This window comes from Delphinus delphis, chromosome 3, assembly GCF_949987515.2.
Source record: "Delphinus delphis chromosome 3, mDelDel1.2, whole genome shotgun sequence".
NCBI lineage: Eukaryota > Metazoa > Chordata > Mammalia > Artiodactyla > Delphinidae > Delphinus > Delphinus delphis.
The window spans coordinates 51,219,630-51,241,129 of NC_082685.1; the positions used below are offsets into that span (position 1 = coordinate 51,219,630).

The 21,500-nt window shown below is 43.3% G+C and overlaps 1 protein-coding gene across 4 annotated transcripts in view; it reads left to right on the forward strand.

The window, feature by feature from the left end:
• Positions 1-18,387: 18,387 nt before the first annotated feature.
• The window catches only part of PRELID2 (PRELI domain containing 2), a 181,527-nt gene continuing 178,414 nt past the window's right edge, over positions 18,388-21,500 (forward strand). For 3 of the 4 annotated variants that reach the window (XM_060008615.1, XM_060008613.1, XM_060008614.1), the window contains exon 1: positions 18,388-18,603. In XM_060008615.1, the coding sequence (XP_059864598.1) occupies positions 18,529-18,603 (75 nt within the window). In that variant the 5' untranslated portion in view covers positions 18,388-18,528. Of the gene's footprint in view, positions 18,604-19,780; positions 19,821-21,500 lie in introns of those variants that run through there. The other variant, XR_011246413.1, reaches the window with a different exon arrangement.

Genomic DNA, 21,500 nt, shown 5'->3' on the forward strand with positions numbered 1-21,500 from the left:
CCAATCTCCCAATTCATCACAAGACACTGTTCTTAGCACTCCACATTTACTAACACCTTGAATCGTCCTAACAATTGAATTAATTCAGTTTAGGGATCACCTCTTAGTCCTGATGCCAAAAACTCAGCCTCTCTGCACCAGTGCCGAATGAACTCTTCGAAACAAGAGTTCTGGGTGACGTAGAAACGAGCAGCTTTACTGCTTTGCTAGGCAAAGGGGGCCACAGTGGGTTTGTGCCTCTCAAAACTCTGTGTCCCAACCTGGGGAGATTTGGTAAGGAGTTTCTTAATATAAATTTATATTTATTTATTTATTGTTGGCTGCGTTGGGTCTTCGTTGCTGTGCATAGGCTTTCTCTAGTTGCGGTGAGCAGGGGCTACTCTTCATTGCGGTGCGCGGGCTTCTCATTGCGGTGGCTTCTCTTGTTGTGAAGCACAGGCTCTAGGCACGTGGGCTCAGTAGTTGTGGCTCGCAGGCTCAGTAGTTGCAGCGCACGGGCTTCGTTGCTCCGCGGCATGTGGGATATTCCCGGACCAGGGCTCGAACCCATGTACCCTGCATTGGCAGGTGGATTCTTAACCACTGGGCCACCAGGGAAGTCCCTGGTAAGGAGTTTTATAGCAAAGCTTCAAGGGCGGAGTTGCTGATAGGGATCAGAGTGTGTGCAGGGCCTGCACTCTTTTAATCCTGCCTCCTGATGAACTTCTCTGGTTCCTTTAATGTGGCCTCAGGTAGTCCTGATGAGTTTCTCGAGGTTGTCAAACTGTGACCTTCTCTCTGGGACATCTTCCAGTTGGTGGAGGTTTTAGATCTGCAGAAGAGCTTAAAGATATTGTTATGTTGTGTATCCCTTGAGGTGGAACCAGGATCCTGTTCCAAGGCTGCACTATTGTTTCTTGGTGGCTCCGCCCGTGTCTCTGCATCTCCCTCCCTTCCCTGATTAGCAACTGTTGGAATCTGCCCTTTGGATCTCAGGGAAGGTCATGGAGGCTGGAAACTATTCCTTACAAACAAGAAATGGGGGACACGGAAAGGCTTCCATGCCCAGGAGCCCCACAGGGTCCTGCTCGATTTCAGTCCCACACAGGATATTCCTTTCCATTGGGTGCCACGTTCACCCAGACTATACACCTGCAGGCCCTTGCTGTGGCCCTCACAAATGTCTTGCCTCACTATGCCTTTGTGAAAGGAACAAGCTGTATGAAAACGGGGGCTGACCTTTTATGATTGTAATGAGGCAACCTAACTCAGCAAGACTACCTTTGCTGACTGTGCTGGCCACTTGCCACCATCCTGCTGGTCCTTCCTTTCTTTTCTAGTTCACCCTCTGTTTTTATTAATCTATTGGGTAGAGTGACTCATCTTCATGGCCCCTGTTCCCAAACACGGCTTAGCCTCAACGCCTATCTGCTTCTCCACAGGCCAAGGTCTGCAGGTCCAGGGGTTCTCTTTCACACACCCAACCCTTCTTGGAAGACGCTTGTGGTTTGAAATGACTTATCTTCCCTTTCCTTCCTGTCCAGGGGATTCTGTGGGGTGAGGAGGGCAAGAGTCCATACTCCTGAAACCTTTGCCCCTAGAATAACTCTACGATTTTTCTGTTTTTACTTTGGTTCCTTTATTTTTTTCCAGGTAAGATTCCTCTTGAGGAGAATGTTGCATATTTAAAATATTTTTGAAATCCACATAATTTACCTTTCCAAAGACATGAATTAAGCTTACATTTATAGAGAAGATGTTGTTCTTATTCTAAGTCTTCTGAAAACATGAATCGCTGTGGTAAAATATTCATTTAGACCTGTGCCGGTGACATTTATAAAAAACTTCTGTGGTTCACTAGAGCTTAAGCTGAGTGAATTTTATGCTAAAGGTAAATTTGAAAGAAATGTTCACAGTTGTTTTTATCACCTGTCCTCATTAGTTGCGTCTCCTCATTTTCTAATTAACCACAGTAATTATAGAGAGTTTGCATTCCTGCAATTATGTGAGAGAGAAATGGAGTTATGTCAGTGTCAGATTGTGGCAAATAATTACTGCCTGTGTTAAAGAACGAGTACAGCCCAGAGAAGAGAAGACTTGCAACCATAATACGGTAGAACTTCCTCATTGCTTGGGGGTGGGAGAGTGGGGGAAGGAAGTAGGAGGGGGAAGTTAAATCAGGCCTTGACAAAATTAGAGTCAACCTGTATCTCCTTTAACATGACGAGATTCCTCTTTGTACATTTCCCTTAGCATCACTTTTGTCCAGCTCCCAAGTCCTTCTTTCCCTATTAATGATTAATTCTCAGAAGACTGAGGCCGTTAATTCACATTTAGGTGTGAATGGCTAGTAGATTATTGACCATGGCTGCTTTTTAGGTTCAAAGTGTTATGCTGTTGAAAGCCTCCTATGAGTCAGGCCATGTGCAAGACACGAGGAGCCAGAAGATGAAACAGACATAGTAGCTTCTCTCTGGGACATTATAGTCTCACAGGGAACCAGAGATTTAAATAAATATTTGCAAAATAAAATTATGTTTGCCATAGGAGAGGAAGAGAAGAGAGAGTGGCTAACTCTCCTTGAATTGTGGGTCTCTTTCATTGAGCTATGAGCTCCTTAAGGGCAGGAAGTGTGCCTCATCTATCACTGTATCCCCAGCATCTCCTACAAAGCCTGGTGCCTAGAAGGTGCTCAGTAAATGATTGGTGATTTGGTGTTTGCAGAGACATGACATTTGGTTGCACACACATGGCCCTCAGTGTATTGCCGTATGGGCCAGTGCCTTGGGAAATTTCACATGTAGACAGCTTCTAAAATGGCTCCCAATGATCCCCACCTTCTGGTAATCATCCTGTGCAACCATCCCCTTGAGTGTGAACTGGACTGAGTGATTTGCTTCAAACAGTAGGCTATGGCAAAAATGATGGGATGCCATCTCTGAGAATAGATTATAAAAGACTATGACTCTTTCTCAGGCTTTTCTTGCTTTCTCACCTGATGAAGCCAGCTACCATGCTGTGAGCTGCGTTATAGAGGTCACATGGCCACGAACAGAGGGTGGCTCCTGGCCAACAGCCAAGGAGGAATGGAGGTCCTCAGTCCAGCAACCACTAGGAACTAAATCCTGCCGACAACCACGTGTGTGAGCTTGGAAGAGGCCCCTTCCCTAGGTGAGCTTGAGACTCAACCAGAGTTGACCTCTTAATTTCAGCCTTGTGAGGGACCTGGGGCCACAGCCACCCAGTTAAGCCCTGCCCAGATCTCTGGCCTGTGGGATGCTGAACTTTGAGATAATAAATGTTGTTTTAAGCCAGTAAGTTTGGGGAACATTAGTTACATAGGGATAGATAATTAACACAATGTAAGACCACCTTCTCTCTAGGTCTTTATTGACAGATCATTTCTTTTGTTTTGTTTTGTTTTTGACAGATCATTTAAATCCAAAAGGTTCTCCCATGGAAAGGAATACACAGAATCATTTGTTCTTTGTTTAATGTTCAATTTATTAAACTCATGAATCTAATACCCCAAACTGAAAATGAATTTTTTCTCGAGGCCTTTAAATATTGATTACAGATTTATTAAGCATATCATTTTAAACAGTTTAAACTAACTGTAATTATATATTTAGAACAGCTGATCCTTTTAAACACTTCGAAACCATAATTCACAAACATATAAAACAAAGGCTACAGAACTTATTGTTATAGTTTCACTTAAATTTCCTCTAAAACATCAATATCATAGGTTTAATGTCTTTCTTATTTCTCTTCTTGTTTTTCTATATGTGTTTTTAGATACCCTCAGAGTTTCAGCATTATTAATTTTATTCCTTTCCTTGGGTCATAAAATTCTTAGCAGATCCTGAAGAAAAGATTACCTTATCAGAATTGCCTAGATTGCAGAACTTTGGTTTATTGACTGACTAATTCTTGATTATACTTGTTTGTTTCTCTCAAGGTGATTCTAACCCAAACTACCTTTCTATATTAAGCTTTTCTATGAAAGCTTAACTATAAAAATTAACTATAATTTTCTATAGTTAAATTACACCTGTTAATTCCAGTGCGGCTATTTCAGGCCTTATCTTATGCCTAGGGTTTTAATTTTGCAACCTAGTATTTATCTTTGATTAAAAAAAAATCACTTGGCCATTGTTATATATAACCTATTATCTTGTCGTATTCAAATATTGATTTTTGTCTCTTAGCATTAAAAAGTTACATCTCCCTTATTAGCATTGAGATTTAATCTCCTAGGGGTTGAGAGATTAAGTCTGTGTAGTTAGTGTTCCTCTGTAGGTCATCTGGCAAACACTGTGGAACCCCCTTTCTGGTTGGTTATTGTGGGTGCCCACCCAAACTGAATAGTCCTTCTTGTTCTTGGCATATACATTTTCTGGGGCTTTTTGACTTACACTGTCCAGTGTTGATTCTTAACAGATAAAGTAGACATATGACTGTGCTTTATAAACATACAAGATTCATAGAAGAAATATCAAACCCTCTTAATTATTAAAATCAATAAAAAATAAACATGATCTATTATAGTCACTACATTCTATTACAGTAATCTTTTGGGCAAACTTCATAATAACTTTTCTATTTTGAGTCATTTTGAATTCATGGTCTTTCACAAAACTCATCTTGTCCTGTAAACCATGATGATGATTATGATGGTGATGGTGATGGTGATGATGATGGTGACGGTGCTTTTGATGCTCAAATTGTAACTTCATCCTAAGAGATGCATCTTCTTTTGAATGGGCAAGAGTAAACTATAGTGTTTAAGGATGCACATTTGGGTGATAAAATCAAAAAAACAAGAAACAAGAAAGTTATTATTATAAAAGTGAGGAGATGAGGAAGGGGAAGGGGGTGTGATCAGAATGAGGCTCATGGTAGGAGCTTATGGAATAGGTGGCAAAGTTCTATTTTTTGATCTGGGCAAACATTTGACTTGTGTGTGTGTGTGTGTGTGTGTGTGTTATATCTGCTCTATTTGTATAATAGTAATTTTATTTAAAAAACTGTCACCGTATGGTCACTGGGGGGCCCTTTATGTTGACTCCTTTATCCTTTATACACTGCCCCTAATATTCTTGAAAACTCTTTTGCTTTTTTGGCAACAATAGGATGTTGGAGAGATGTTCTGAAATTTTTTTTTTCCATCATAAATCATGAAATTAGCTACCTTCCAAAGGATTCTGTTTTCTTGTAATAGGAAATAATTCTAAAGACCAGGAGCTGGGCTCTGGGGATGCACATGGAAATGTGTGGGGAGCAAGAATGCATTCCTGTTGCTACTGGGTCACTGAGAGCTGAAAACATACTTATTAAGGTTATTATTTCACACTGGTATTTCCAATTTAACTTACGGTACTGCTATTCCATACTTCTCTTGTATTATATAAGGTTTCATCAAGTACAAGCCTTTCTCCTGAATTGACAGTCTTTTTGGTCTGATGAAGCTCCTGAATGGGACCAAGACATGCTTTATATCACATTCTGCTCTTTGGTACAATAATTCCCAAACTTTTGTCAGTCACATAATTCCTAAATTTTTTTCTACAAATTTGCTAAGTTTATAATTTCGTATCATTTATATTATTGTTTTCTTAATATTTTTGTTTAATCAACATTAAAGTGACCCCCTTAAAAGAATGATATTCATATTAGGCAATAATATCTGTGGAAATATAAGGTTTCATTAATGGGCCATATATTTTTTCCAATATCTATTAAGATGGATGTGAGTGTTGGAATTTGAGGCGACTCAATAAATGTCATCTTTCTTACTCAAGTTTAGCGCCACCTGAAAGGTAGACAAAAATCAGGAAAAAAGAGCTCAAAATATGAGGTTCATTACTAATAAAGGCTGCACTGGGGATGTTGCTTAGGAGCTGAATGATTACGGGCTCCCTTAGAGTGGACCCCAGGGTTGCATAGACACATCCACCGACAGACTTGACCTGCAGTGTGGCCCCATTTTCCTCATAGCCAAGGACAGCACAGAAGTTGTCCTCTCTGAAGGAGACAGATTCAAACAGTAACGAGAGAAAGACTGAGCTTCCATACTTAGTTTTTTCTCCAAACTCACCAATCAGGCAGGAATGAGTAAGGGAGCAGAGAGGGGCCAGGGAACATTAAGCTAATGGATATTTCTGTAAATAAAACACAAAGTCAGGGGAAATAACTACTAAAAATACATGTTTGTCCATGTATCAAGTTAAAGCATCTAAATACAACTTTTGGGAAATGCTGCTATAGTGAACAGTGTTACGATAAAGTGCCTGTGAAGTTCACCTTGTCCAATATTTCTTGGGTACCTTCCCTGCATCTCAGTTTATTTGTTACATTTGGAGGAACATATTTAATGTAGAAGAGTCTGTCTGAGTCCAAATCAGAGTGAGTCATATTGACAATGTAGCACATATGCCATCTGGGTCATTTTTCAGATACTTGCGTTAAATAAACTATCATTATGAAATCATAATCAAAAGGTTCCAGCCCTTCTTATGCCACTGGGTGTTATTTTACCTGCACTATTCACAAAGCGACTATACTATGGCAAAATCTTCTGAGTTTTCATTCTTTATTTCCTTAATTGAGTCGGGGACACTTATCCCATTCAAATATTTTGATATGGTAGTTTCCTCTGTTCAGGCTCCATAGAATGACAGTGCTTAAAGGAAAAAGTAGAGATACCCTGACTCCCCCCTTGTGTTATAGAGATGAGAAGTGAAGGTCTGAAAAGGCAAAGGACTTGTCCAAAGTCACATCCTACTTAACTGACTTAACCTCGGATTTGGGGTCTTCTAACTCTCAGTTCATTAATTTTTTAATGCTGCCCCTGGGCTGTTAAACATAAAGTCAAAATGAGAAAGCAAGGAGTCTTAGCAGAGAAAAATTATTTCCTATCATTTTCTATCTCTAAAATATATTTTGAATCTCTCCATTCTTTTCCATGTTCCATACCATCACCATAGTCCAGTCAACATCACCTCCTACCTGGATCACTGAAGTAACCTCAAAACACGTCTTCCCCATTTTCAACCTCCAATTCAGTTTCTTCCCTTCACATGAGTTGTTCACGGGAATGCTTTATCTTTTATTTTTCACCACTCAGAACTCAAGCCCTAACTTTTTTGATTCCTCATACTGTGATCTCTAATAGAACACAAACTTTCCCCCATATTTAGCTGATTTAAAGATCTGTAAAATGAAAATATAGGTACTAATTTATTGGAAAAACTCCACCTATAAGTGGACCCATGCAATTCAAACCTGTGTTGTTCAAGGGTCAACTGTATATCTATTTTGTTTATTGATGTTTCCTCAGTGTCTGGAAAACTGCCTGTATGTGATGGCTCCCCAAAAAAATATTTATTGAAAGAAATAACAGCAAACACTACCCATTGGATACTTACAGATTTTAAGATAAAGACATGGAACAGAATTTTGGGGATTTTGGCTCAAAGATACATGGCCTGGTACGTCTAGGTTAACAAGGAGATGCTTTTTTCTTTTTAAATTTTATTTATTTATTTATTTTTGGCTGCATTGGGTCTTCGTTGCTGTGCAAGGGCTTTCTCCAGTTGTGGCAAGCAGGGGCTACTCTTCTTTGCGGTGCGCGGGCTTCTCATCACAGTGGCTTCTCTTGTTGCGGAGCCCGGGTTCTCGGCGTGCAGGCTCAGTAGTTGTGGCACACAGGCTTAGTTGCTCTGCAGCACGTGCGATCTTCCTGGACCAGGGATCGAACCCGTGTCCCCTGCATTGGCAGGCGGATTCTTAACCACTGCGCCACCAGGGAAGTCCAAGAAGTTGCATTTTAGTAAGACAGTACAGCTAACAGATTGCAGTAATAGCATGGATTATCAAATGCTTCTACAATAACTTTTAGACTGCAGCAAAATGAAAAAAAAGGGTTTCCAAGAATCTATAAATCAACATAGCATATTAAAGTGTTGTAAAAAACTAAGCAAATCTATATTTTTCAACCTCTCATCCTGTCAAGAAGATGAAACACAATCCTGTTATGAACTGGCTTAGGTAAGTCCTATTGGTTGAAGTATGGAGACTTTAAGGTTTTCTTTTTATTAGTCATTAGTTAACTACTGAGAATTTTCATCTTAAGCAAACTTTCTTATAAGTATCTGAGTAGGTGTGTTGGGCCTCACCTTCTTTGTCTGTAAACTGTGGATATAACAGTTCCTGGCTATTGTGGTGAGGATGAAATAAAACACATGCAAATTACTCAAAGCAATTACACAAAGAACAGTGCCTGACTCATATTAAGTGCCCAAGAAATGTTACCTATTATTACGAAAAGTTTGTATTCGTGCTTTAGTTCCTTTATTATTTTATTTATTTTATTATTTAGTTCCTTTATTATTTTATTTGAATAGCAATTTCCTCTATCAGAGAACTTATTTATACATCACCTTATCTGAATTGCATGAAAGATTCAGCACTTAGTGTTTGCAGGGTGCCAGAGATACAAAGAAACGTAAGACCCAGTCCCATCTTTGAGAAATATGCAATTGAGTTCCAGCAAAGTACTTTATCCTATGGCTTGCTTTTAGAAAATACCACTCCAAGGGAGCTAAATTTGGACTGTCAGCTTTTTACCAATTAGGATTCTCTAGGTTGCAAGTAAGAGAAGCCAGCTCAGACTGGCTTGGACTACAAAGTGGATTTGTTAGCCCATGTATGGGGCAATGAAAATAGTGTGGTGTAATTGGGGGTAATTGGTGAGGGGTTCCATAGTGTTCACTTTAAGGCCGAGATTAAAAAAAAAAAAAAGACTGGGAATTCCCTGGCAATCCAGTGGTTAGGTCTCCACGCTTCCATTGCAGGGGGCATGGGTTCAATCTCTGGTCAGGGAACTAAGATCCCACAAGCTGTGCGGTGTGGCAAAAAAAGAAAAAGAAAAAAAGGCCTAGAATTTCCTATCTGTTGTTTCACAGATAGGAATGCCACAGGGATGGCATCAAACCAAGGCTGTGGCCCCAGTAAACCTCTCTTTATGTCTCACAGGTCCAGACTGGGTCAGATGCCCATTCTACTGCCAATCAGTGGTAATGAAGATCTTTCCTAGGCCAGTAAGGCCCACCACTGAAGCTAGGGGTCGAGTGAACACCTGAAGAAAAACAGGGTTCTATCCTGAAGACAGAGGGCAGGATGAATGCAGAGTAAACGACCATCAATTCCCAGCCTACCCTTCGAAGGGGGAACTGTATCTTACTTTTCTTTATGTTCTAACATGTTCTGTGCCAGCTGCACAGAAGATGCTTAATAAATACTAGCAGAAAGTCTGGGTAGTGAATAGACCTAGGAAGAATTATTTATTCACCTTACATAAGCCTCCTGCGTCCTAGAAATGCTTGTCCCAGGAACTAGCATGACCAGTGCTTTCTTGTTTAATTGCCTTTTCCCTTAGCAATATAACCATGGGTTCCATCCAGTCCCAGTAGTGCTAGAGGGGAGGTCTGGATTGACCCTTCCTTCTGGAGCCCCATCGTTGTTTAATTATAAGTTGTGATGTTCCTCATTCATTCCCAGGTCATGGGGCATCTTTTGGCTGGTTGGTATCGTACGTCATGGTAGATGAGTCAATCTTCTAAGGTTTGTGCCCAGAGAAATTGCCATTTAAGCTCCCTCTTTATTTCAGCTCTGAGGTTAGGGAAGCAGATGTTGATGGACTAATTAGATTCTGAGGAGGACTCAGAATGATCTCCTGATCCTTAAACTGTTGTTTAATCGGTTGTCCCAGAGAGACACTGAGAGCCTCACTGGAATGTTGCTTCATGCAGAAAAAACAGCCCGGCCTAGCCTCCAAGTCATCATAGGTAATGACAATGGTGACAACTATAGTAAAAAAAAAAAAAAAAAAAGAAAGAAAAGCAAGTCTAACGCCTGGTCACAAGTAAGAATAATGTTAGGTACATGTGACATTGGTAAATGTGTTACATCCCTGGAATTAACCCTTTGACTTGCATGCTCAGCTTCTCTTTTAGCTCATCTCTAACTAAGACAGCATCCGTATTTTAGGGGTAGGCTTGGGGTAACCAAGTACATACAACCACTGCATAATATCATCTTCAATAGTCATTTAAGCTTTTGGGGAGCTAAAAGCAAAGTCAGGAGCCGCTTTATTCTGAGACATCACTACCACATTAATTAGATATGCTCTTACTGGTAAGATCAGCCTTCTTGGCGAGCAAACAAAGGCCGTTGCTTGACGGCTTAAGTTAATCTTGATGTGACTGTTCTAGGAAAAGAATATTTTTTTCCAAAGAGGAAAGAATTATTCAAAGTCCTTGCATGAATCGTCTATTTCTAGGGGTACTTTCTCTAATATTTATGTTTACCTCGAATTTTATTTTCTCATGCTTTCATGAGTCACCAATACCTCTTTTGATTGGCTTATTCTTTCTTCAGAATTATGAATGCCTTTAAACGCTCTTTTGTGTTCTGCCTTCTAATCATTCCAGTTTTCTTCCAGTGACTTTGTGTCTATTAGTTTGCACCTCTGCAGAGAAAAATTTGGGGAGACTGGATTCTACTCCCTGTGGATGAGTTAACCTCTGCAAGCTTCAGTTTATTCATCTGTACACTGTGGATAGGAATGATAATGGATGTGGTACTCTACCCGGATCCCCTCTTCAGGACCTATGCTTCCTCCAACCCCCAACCGAAAGCCGTGCTCCTCACTGGGAATTGTCCTGCACTGCAAGGGAATTGCCTCCCCTAGCCCCTCGCCTCAGTGGGACTCACCCAGAACCAGAGCTTCTGCTCCTATAGGGTTGGCTGAGACTCAGTTGGAACCATATTTTGGGTTAGATTATCTCTTTGCCTAATCTTGCATTCTTCACTACTGGTGGTTGTATCTCCCAAAGCACCCCCAATCCTCCTGTACGTCATTGACTGATGACATTCACATTTCTGCCTGATCTCATCAATCAGATAGTCCTTTGAGAAAAGTAATAACTAACTCAAGGCAGAGTTAAGTTGTCTTAAGTTTGTTATTTGTCCCTAAACTCACTCTTCTTTTGCTCTGGGGCTCTTCATGGTTGCCTCTTTCTCCTCCAACAGTTCCAGCCCTCCAATTCCTTACTGCTCGCACCTTCTTGCCCTAGAAAAATAGGTGGGAAGGGAAAAGACTTGGTAAACTTATTCTCATTGAGGCTGAACATGTTACCCCTTAGCTTTCTAAGTTACACTTCTTTTGAAATTCTCTATGTGTGCCTTTTGTTTTATTATCATTGTTCCCTGTATTATGACCACAGCTGCCCTTCCGTAATTTCTGGTTTTCAGTCTGGTGTGAGATCAGTCTTTTAAAATTCGTCTTCTCAGACAGGAAATATCTTAGATTCTTTTATAATTCATGCCATTAATTGCTACCGCTATTACAAAGAAAATTTCCCCTTTTGTACGAACATCATGAGGTAAATTGGCCTTAAAGGATGCAGTTTTACCAAACAAAATGAATAAAATTCTCAGTGGATTTCTAAACAATCAAGGTGGAAAAAGTAAAAAGAAAGAGTTGAAAATATAAATGTGAAAGGCAGCTCAACTTTCAAAGGTATCAAGAGTTGGGTTGATTTGCAGATGGTATAAGGCCTGGCAGGCAATAAGGGTTTCTTTTCTCTTTTCTTTTTTTCCTGGCATATGAACTCATAACAGCTAAATTTTTCTCCCACTTTATATTAGGCAGGAGTCTCAGTTGAAAGTGTTAGAAAGAAAACTCATCTCAAATTAAGTTAAGCAGAAAAGGCGATTTACTAGAAGGATTCCGGAGAAACTCAGAAAACCCAAGGAGCTGCAGGAAACAGGGCAGCTCATGGGATTCAGGGACTAGACCTGGAAATCCGGTTCCACCAGCCTCTCTTTTCATCTTTGATCTCTGCTTGTTTGTGTCTGGTGTTGTGGGTTGATACCTTTGTCCTCTAAAAGGTATTGAAGTCCTAATGCCCAGTACCTGTGAATACCTTATTTGGAAAGAGAATTTTAATAGATGAGCAAATTAAGATGATGTGTTAGTTTGTTGGGGTTGCCATAACAAAGTACTACAGACTGCATGGCTCAGACAATATAAATTTATTTCCTGAGAATTCCCTGGAGGTCCAGGGTTAGGACTCTGTGCTCTTACTGCCGAGAGCCCGGGTTCAATCCCTGGTCAGGGAACTAAGATCCCACAGGCTGCGTGGCATGGCCAAGAAAAATAAATAAAGAAATTTATTTCCTTACAGTTCTGGTGGCTGGAAGTCTAAGATCAAGATGTTGACAGGGTTAAAATGGTCCTCAAACAAAAGTCCTATCTTTTTACCCTGTAACTACCCTTCAAGGACTCTGTTCTAAAAAAGCAATGAAACATGCTGATAAAAATTTACCCACCAGGATTTTCATGATAGCAATAGTTCCTACCATGTCCCTCTCCAGCTCAAAGTTTTCAGTAACTTCCCATTTCACACAGAGATAAAGCCAAAATCTTCACCAATGGCCTAGAAGACTCTATGTGACCTACATCCTTATTACTTTTTTGACCTTTTCTCCCAGGACTCTGCTCCAGCCACACTGGCCTCAGTTCTCAAATACACCAGGCAAAGGAGCACTGTCTTAGGGCCTTTGAACTTGCTACTCCCTCTGCCTGGAATGATCATCCTTCAAGTATGAACATGACTTGCTCCCTCTCTTCTTTCAAATCTTCTACTTAAATGTCACTTTGTCTGGGAAGTCTTCCCTTCTGCCCTGCCCCCATTTATCATCCTTCTTCTCCACTTTTTCTCCTTAGCACACATACTTGTGTAATACCAGATATTTTACATATTTGTTTTGCTCTGCGTTGGAAATTGAATGCCTTCTAGATTTTCTATAACACGTGGGTGGTATGATGACCAGCTGGCTCCTTGCCCTGGAACGTTTCTTCTCTGCCTGATTAAAATTCTTGAACTTCCTTTGTGTTGAGCTGCACTCCTCAGGCCTGCAAGCCCTTTACTTGCCCAGCCTTAAGACTGAAGAAAGAGCCCGGAGTCAGGGACAGAGACATCACCGGTTTAATGGATGGGAGAGCTTACACCTCTAAAGCAAGGACCTGGAGCTATACCCCACTGTCACCCCACCGTCTGTAGATGGAGGACAGGGCATGGCAGAAGTCTTTGGCTGGGGAAGAATGTGTATGTGTTACCAGTTGCAGAGGGAATTGAAGTCAGGTTACCAGGGAAACCAGCAGAGGGACACGCCCCTTTGATAAATTATCATAGTGGAGATAGTTCTGATCTAAAGATTAGAACAGTCACTAGTTGGGGCTAGGGGCAAGTATGTGGGCATTTACCAATTAGGCTCTATGATTTAGAGGGAAGGTCAGTCATGTGAGTAGGTGTAGTTAAAGCAGGGCATGTACAGAGAGCAAGAGAACCGCTATTCTGAGTGACCTGACCATACACTCTGTCTCCTCAGTGTCATCCTTAGTCAATTGGGGGAAGAGAAGTCTGGTTCAATGATGCCATGGGTCTAACTTACCCTGACATTGTGAACTTGTTCTGAGATTTTGCCTTGTTTTCCCTGCAGATTTCTGCTTTGTGCCCTTGTATCCATGTTGCCTGCCCTGAGTCTCTAGTCCATATCTGAAATCTCAGGGAGCTAGAAGGGAATTTAGAGATAAAATTGGCCCATGTGGTCATTTTGTTGATGGTGAAACTGAGGTGCAGGGGCGGGAAGGAACTCGCTCAAGGTCATATTCTATGTTAAGTACATTCATGAATTTATTCAATATATACTATGTGCTAGGCACTTGTAGAATAATAGAAAATATATATATTGGCCTCTGCCCCCCTCCACCCTACACTCCCCTCTCCCACCTCTTAAACTCCTCCTGGCACAGAGCTCCTAAAACCCTTGTCATATCCTAAGTGATAAAAGCACTAGGAGCATATTTTTTTCTAATATTTGGTCTTTGTTCCTGACACCAAGCTCCTAAATCCCCTGGAAATTTCTGGGTGATAGGAGTGTCTTTTGTTCTAATGAGGCAACTCTGGCTAGGCTGCTGGATGGGGGCTGATCACCAGAAAGACCAAACCAGGATTAGAAACTTGGAATTTTCAGCCGCATCCCCCATGTTCCAGAGACGGGAAATGGGCTGGAAGTGGAGTTAATGATTGATCCTGCCTCTGTGTGATGAAGGCTTCATAAAAATCCCCAAAGTATGGGGCTCGGAGAGCTTCCAGGTTGCTGAACATGTGGAGGTGCTGGGGGAGTGGGATGGCCGGAGAGGGCATGGAAGCTCGATGTCCCTTCCCACCTAGTCCTATGCAACTCTTCCATCTGGATGTTCATCTCTAACCTTTGTCATATCCTTTTATAATAAACCGGTAAACAGTAAGTAAACTGTTTCCCTGAGTTCTGTAAGCTGCTCTAGCAAATTAATTGAACCATGGGAACCTCTGATTTATATATAGCCCATCAGGTAATCACCTTGACATGGGCTTGACATCTGGAGGGAGGGGCAGTCTTGTGGGAGTGAGCCCTCAACCTGTGGGGTCTGAAGCTATCTCCAGATAGATCGTGTAAGAATTGTGTTAAATTGGAGGACACCCAGTGTGACACCCAGGTGTCACAGAATTGCCTGATGTGAGGGAAACCCCTACGCATCTAGTGTCAGAAGTGTGAGTGTGGTAGTTATGTGAGAATAAAAGAAACACAAGAGGCGGACTGAGGTTTTTCCTACTCAGCACTGAATAGGGAAGAGTGAATAAGACACAGTTCTTTCCAGTCTGGACAACCTCACAGTTCAGTGGAGAATTCACATAAACAGACAATTACAAGACTGGATAAAAAAGATCAGTGAGGGCTTCCCTGGTGGTGCAGTGGTTGGGAGTCCGCCTGCCGATGCAGGGGACACGGGTTCCTGCCCCGGTCCAGGAAGATCCCACATGCTGGAGAGCGGCTGGGCCCGTGAGCCATGGCCGCTGAGCCTGTGCATCCGGAGCGTGTGCTCCGCAATGGGAGAGGCCACAACAGTGAGAGGCCCGCATACCACAAAAAAAAAACAAACAAAAAAACCCCCCAAAAAACCCTATTAAAAAAAAAAAAGATCAGTGAGAGAGAGATGGTCAGCATGAAGAGGGTGAGAACGGCACAGAGGTGAGAGGGCAAGGAGAGAAGGTCAGGGCTGAAGCTCTCCATCCACTTAAATCTCACAGTATTTATAAAGGGCCAATCATCCATTCTTTCTATCCAAATGTATTGGATGTTCTTCTACTGGGCCTTGCCTTGAAGATACAAAGATGAGTCTGGTATCTTAAAGGTCAAATAAGGTCATGAACTTGTGAGGTTGGCCCCCAAATTTCCAAACTCGAGTCCCTGACTGGTTAAGCCACTCAATTTCAAAGCAAAGGAAATTTGTTTCACAGCCCCTTTCTCTTCCTTGGGACACAGTGAGTAAGTTGTGCAAACTGGCTGTGATTCTGAGCCACAAGACTGCTTGGAGGTGGCCTCCCTTGTCAAGCCCGGCACCCCTTTTCACCTTCAGAGTGCTCTGATGTCCTTGGAACGGGCAGGTAGTGTTTGTTCTTACACAAGGCAGTTGGCCAGCCAGCCCAAGTAGAGCCAACAGGTGCTGGGTCCTTTAATCTTTCAGGACACAACCTTGGCCTTTTGTGGCTGGTTAATCAGGAGTGGGTGAGCAGCTGTCCAAGGATACATTCTGGAAGAAATCGGTGGTCCGGGTGGAGCGTGGGCACAGGGTCCAATCTGGTAGGAGCTTCTCTTTCACACCCAGTATCCAACTGCTGTCTGGTTGCAGAGGCAGATTAGAGACACCATCAACTCCACAAGTAAATTATCTCTCCTTTGTAGGCCTGTGTAATTCCCCAGGGACATTGGTGTTTGTTCTTTTCCTGTAAGGATGGGTTGGTGATATAGTAGAGTTGCTTTATACATACATTCAACATGTAATGGCTTTGGTGCCTAACTCTCCACCCCACTTCTCATTCAGTATTTCAAGGTAATGGAGCCCATAGGTTTAGTAAGGTGGGGATTAAGAATTAACTAGTGGGTTTAGCAATTTGGTCCTTGGTGACCTTGACAGCAGTAAGTTCAGTGGAGTGCCAGGGGCCTGAACTGGCTGGAGTGGGTTCAAGAGATTATAAGAAGAAAATGGAGCAGAGAGTTGAAATAGAGCTGGAAGAAGATATGGGGTTAAGAGTAGATTTTTTTTTTTTAAGATGGAAGAAATCACAGTGTACTTGTATGCCGGTTGTAATGATCCAGTAGAGGCAAAACTGATGATTCAGAAAAGAGGGAGTGGTTATGGCTTGAGATGTCCTTGAACCAGAAAGAGGACAAAGAACTTTTAGGGATGTGGTAGAGCTGTGTAGGGGAGGAAAAAGTTTTCCTTGACCCTCTTAGAGTCCCTGGCTAGATGTGAAAATTAAACTGACAAAGACAGATTAACAGGAGAAAAGCAGACACATTTACTTCCTGTAAGTTTTATAAGTGACATGGGAGCCTTCATCAGGAAATGAAGACCTGAAGAAATGGTTAAACCTAAGTGTTTTTATTCTAGGTTTGATGAAGAGTGGGAAGTTGTGGAGAAATATGATAGGACAAAGGGTATGAGGTAAGTGTAGCAAACTGGGGGAAACTTGGCAAGACCTGTTTGTTCGGATTCTTCCTGGTGACCCTTCTTCCTGGAGATAAAGATGCTTCTTTCCTCCGGGTATAGAGGGGCACCTGTTAGAAGAGGGTCTTATGACCTGCTTCAGGGGAGAAGGGTGGGGGACAGCCAGAGAGATCTTCCTGCTTCTGCTGTTTTCTCAGACTCCTTCAGCTTAAAATATCCTATATGCTAAGGTGCATGTTTTGGGCTACTGTGTTCTGAACCTCATCAGCTGGTTGTTAAACACAACTGTAATTAAATATTAAATTATATAAATTTACTATTAAATAAACAATATTTTAAAAGGTAATAGATATCCAAAAAGCTTCCCTTCCTAACTTCATTACTACCTTTACCATGGTCTGTGTTCTTGCAGTTATGTCTATCGTGAGTGGGTGGTAGAAATGACACCATGCTGGTCATTTCAAATTGGCCGTGGTGGGAGTATTTACACCACAAAAATTGCAGGCATTAGACATCAGGGCCTTGTTTGGTTTGTTTTTTAAAGGAGAGCTGTTTGTTAACCATCTGCAGCCCATGCCTGGATTTGGTGGACAAGTGGAGAGATTGGCCCTCAACTAAGTGGCAATAGTTTGTCCACAAGAACAGGAGAGAAGGCAGGGCATTTGGACAGGTGGGTAGATAGGTGTGGTAGAGAGATGTTTCCTATTTACTAAGGGAAAAAGGAAGCAAGGTAATCACCTGAGAATAAGACTGGGGAGGGAGGTGTTGGAGGTTTGAAGAGAGAGGAGCCTGGGACAGTAAGTGGGTTAGAGAAATGCAGTGTTTTTGTCTAAGCACCATTAAAAAGGCCCCTTGAGGTTGGTGGTTATGAATCTAAAGAGAGGCCTGGGTGTATAGTTTTCCTTTCGGTGGCTTGGGTGAGGCAGTAAGTGGAGAGCTGGATTTTTCCAAGGCTAGGGTTTTGCCAGTCCAGTATGACTATGTGTAAGAGAGATTATAAACTTATAAATGAAAAAACCACCACTTCAAAGACCTCCCTTATTTATCCGAGCTAAAATCATGCCGCCTGTAACTTTGACCTATAATCCTGCTGCTTTTCTATTTTGTGTTAAATCATCTGACAGCAGGGACTGTGCTTTCCTTACTGCGGAATCCAGTGCCTACCACAGTGCTTGGCACATAGTAGGTGGTCAGGAAGTAACATGTTGGATAAATTATCGGATTAATGGATTCACTTGCTTGCTCCATGGTGTTTAACCTTTCATGAGCGTAGGATTTCCTTACGGAGTCAGATGCAGATACGGGCAATTTTTAAGTACTTGAGATGCAACCTAAAGCCTCAGAGGCAGCTGCCCGGGTAGTGTGAGTAACGCAGTTGTTGGTCTTTGTCACACAGGACTCGGCAACACGAGGAGGTTTATATTACAATCCCTAAACTTGGAGGGAGGGTAGTTTATGTATTTATTATTACTGTTTTTTAGTGCTGCCAATAGCGGCTTAAGGCTCCAGGAGAGGTGATGTCAAAAGCCCCAGCGGCGAGGTCCAAGCCTCCAAGGAACTGTGCCGCGGCTCCCGGGCGGATACTTGGGTCCATAGGCGTGGTCGGGGGCGTGGCGTGGCCAGGACGAGGCGTGGCCGGCGCGGGAAGGGCGGGGCCGGGGCCGGGCCGCTCCAGGCGCCTCCAGCCGATACCGCCAGGGGCCCCGGCACCTCCCGCGCCCGCCGCCCGACGGGACGCTGGCGGAAGGGGGCGGGGGCGTGACCGACTGTCTGGTTCTCTGGACAATAAAGTTTAGAAAGTTTGAAGAAGGAGGAGAAAAAAACCTCCCACGCCCCTTCGGCTACCCTGGCGCGGACGCCTGCGGCCCGGCACATACAGAGCTCCAGCAGCAGTGTGCTCGCGGAGGCGTGGCAGGCGCGCGGGAATGGGAGTCACCGTGGACGTGCACGAGGTGTTCAAGTACCCCTTCGAGCAGGTGGTCGCCAGCTTCCTCCGAAAGGTATTCACCCAACTCCGTCTCGGCCGGGGCTCGCATTCTCCCGCGCTGCCCCGGTGGCCCAGCGGTCTGCGCTCCGGGCAGCGGGCGCCCGCAGCTCCCCTCACCTCCACTCTGCGCCCCTCTGCCCGCTTGGAGGTCCACACCCACGGTCGGTCTCCCCTTCCAACTGCGGGTTTCGCCTCTGGGATGTGCTGGGCGAGGGCGGGGGTGGATTTCCTTGAGAGCTCCCCCACCAGGATGAGGGAAAGGCTCCGTGCGCGGCAACACGTTCACACCCTGCCCCAGCTGGAGGGAGAGTCGCGGGGAACCCAAGTTCTGGAGCCCCGGTGAGGCTGCACGGGGTTTCTCCATCTCTCTAGTACATCATTGACTCCTTCAAAGCTAGTGGAGGCTGTTGAAGCCGTCAGCTACCACCTCACCACTTTCTCTTTCATTAACAGCTTAGGACTTTGGGCAGTCCCCATGCCTTAGTTTTGTAATATGTAAAATGGGAAAAATACTAGTAACAACTCAGGAGTTGTGAGGATTCAAGTGAAATAATTCCCATAAAGTGCTTATCACAGTGACTGATGCTTGCTAAGTTCTTTAAAATATATTGTTGTTGTTTGTGCTGCTATAACTGTACACCCTAGCCTCAATATTCAGTGGCCCTCCTTATCTCAAGGGCTGCTCCTGGGACTGTGGCTCCTAACAGTAGAATGGGAAATTTCTTTCTAGTCTGGTTCTGCCTTTAGTTAGTTCACTTGATGGCCTTGGTCAAGGGTCATTTTCTCTCTAGGCTTCAGTTTCTGCATCTAAGATGTGTCCACTTAAAAAAAACGCACAACCGAAAAGTTGAGAATTATGTTTTATTGGGCAGACTTGCTGAGGACTTAAGCCTGGATACAGCCTCTGAGATAGCTCCTTGGGGCTGGTCTGAGGAGGTAAGGGAGGGGCCAGGATATATAGGAGTTCAAACAAAGAAAAGGATAGTTGACCATCCAAAGATTACTGCTAATTAAAGAAAACGGACATCTCAAGTTAATGAAATTAGTGTTTTTCTGTGTATGGAACAATGCAAGAGTCTGGGCTCATTGAAATTCATTTGATAAGTGCCTTAACTATCTAGGACCTGTATCCTGTTTTACTCTGTCCTGAATCCCTTCAGGGTGCACCGCTGGGGATGGCTGCAGAGGCTGAAGGACTTATGGCCACAACATCATTGGTTCATTGAAATGGCAAGTGACATTTTTTGTCCACAGATGAGTGTTGTATCAGATCTTCTTTCGGCTTTCACGATCTTGAGGAAGATTTGCAAGAATTGTAATTTGCCTTGGACAGCTGCCACCGGCAGTGCTCCCGGTGTGCCACCTGGAAGCCGGGAGATGGATTTTTTTAAGTGATAAGACCTGACCTCCATTAGAGGATGCACTTGGGGGCCCAGGTCACAAAGGAGTGAGTAGGACCCTGGTTAACATGATGTTGCCATGGAGGCCTTTTTGGCGGGGGAATGTCAGCTGGTTAATATTGTTAATTATCTCCTGTATGTAGTACCTGGTACCTACTAGGTGCTCAGTACAAGTCTGATGAATGATGAATGAATAAATGAATTACAGATGTGCTGTAGACTTTGCCTTAGGCTAGGCTTCTGGGTCCTAAAGAGAAAAAGCCAACACCCCATTTTTGTTTTAGGGCTGGCACTTTGGAGTGTGGATTCTCCAGTGTCACTGCCCCTTTGGAAAGCCTTTCTGGATTGTCCTCATCAGGAGGCAATCTCTGCCTTGTCAGAGCTGGAGGGACACTTTGGGCCTCAGTGACCGTCTTCTACAGTGTTGGGTAGTTACTACTGCATGTATCTTTTCCCTCATTAGACTCTAACCTTCCTCGGGGTAGGTCTCACTCCTGAAGAAGCACGTAGCACAGTGCCAAGCTCTCATTTAGAGAGTACTTGGCATGTGTCAAGCTTCTGGGCTAAATGCTTTTCTTTCATTCAGCAGGTGTTTAGAGACACTTTGTGTGCCAGGCTCCGTGCTGGGTGTAGGGCACCACAGACAGACTCTCTTCTCAGGGAGCTGATGGTCTCTGGTGGGTGAGACTGTCATTAATCAATGATTAACAAGTGAACACGTAACTCCAGCTGATGATGTGTATTTACACAGGGAAAGTTCACAGTGTTGTGAAGTCCCGGGGGGTGGCATTAGGGAAGACTTCTTCGAGAAAGCGACATTTGTGAAGTGATGGCTGAAACGTGAGACGAGTTTCCTAGGCCAGCGGGGCGGGGGAGGAAGTGCTGTCATACATTATCGTTTTTACAGCTTCAGGAATTAGTTATGATTGACTTCCATTCCATGGTCTGGAGAAACTGCGGTTCAGCTTCCAAGTTCCCACAGCTAGCAAGTGGGAGAGCCAGGATTTCAACACATCTGACTCTCAGCTCACACCCCCGAATCGCCAGGCTGTGCTGCGTTGCACATAATAGACACTCAGCTAATCACTGAGGGAATACAGTGCTGTAGACTCTACTTTGCGTGCTCTTTATCCAGTCTCAGTTTCCTTTTGCCTGCAGTCTTCTCTCAGGGTTTATTCATCTCCATCCGGTTGTGCCTGGTCTAAGGGTATAGCTTTGAAGGTGCGAGGGTGAGAAAATACATTGTTTTGGTTGTCTGCTGTGTAACAGATCACCCTAGTGATTTAGTGGCCTAAACCAATGGTAAGCTTTTGATGGAAAGCTTTTAATTCTCACATTTCTACGAGTTGACTGGGCTCAGGTGGGCAGTTTTTAGGTGCCATGTGTTATAGCTGAGGTCGCTTCTATAGCTGGGTTCAGTTAGGATCTGGAAGAGTTTTTTTTTTTTTTTTCTGCGGTACGCGGGCCTCTCACTGCTGTGGCCTCTCCCGTTGCGGAGCATAGGCTCCGG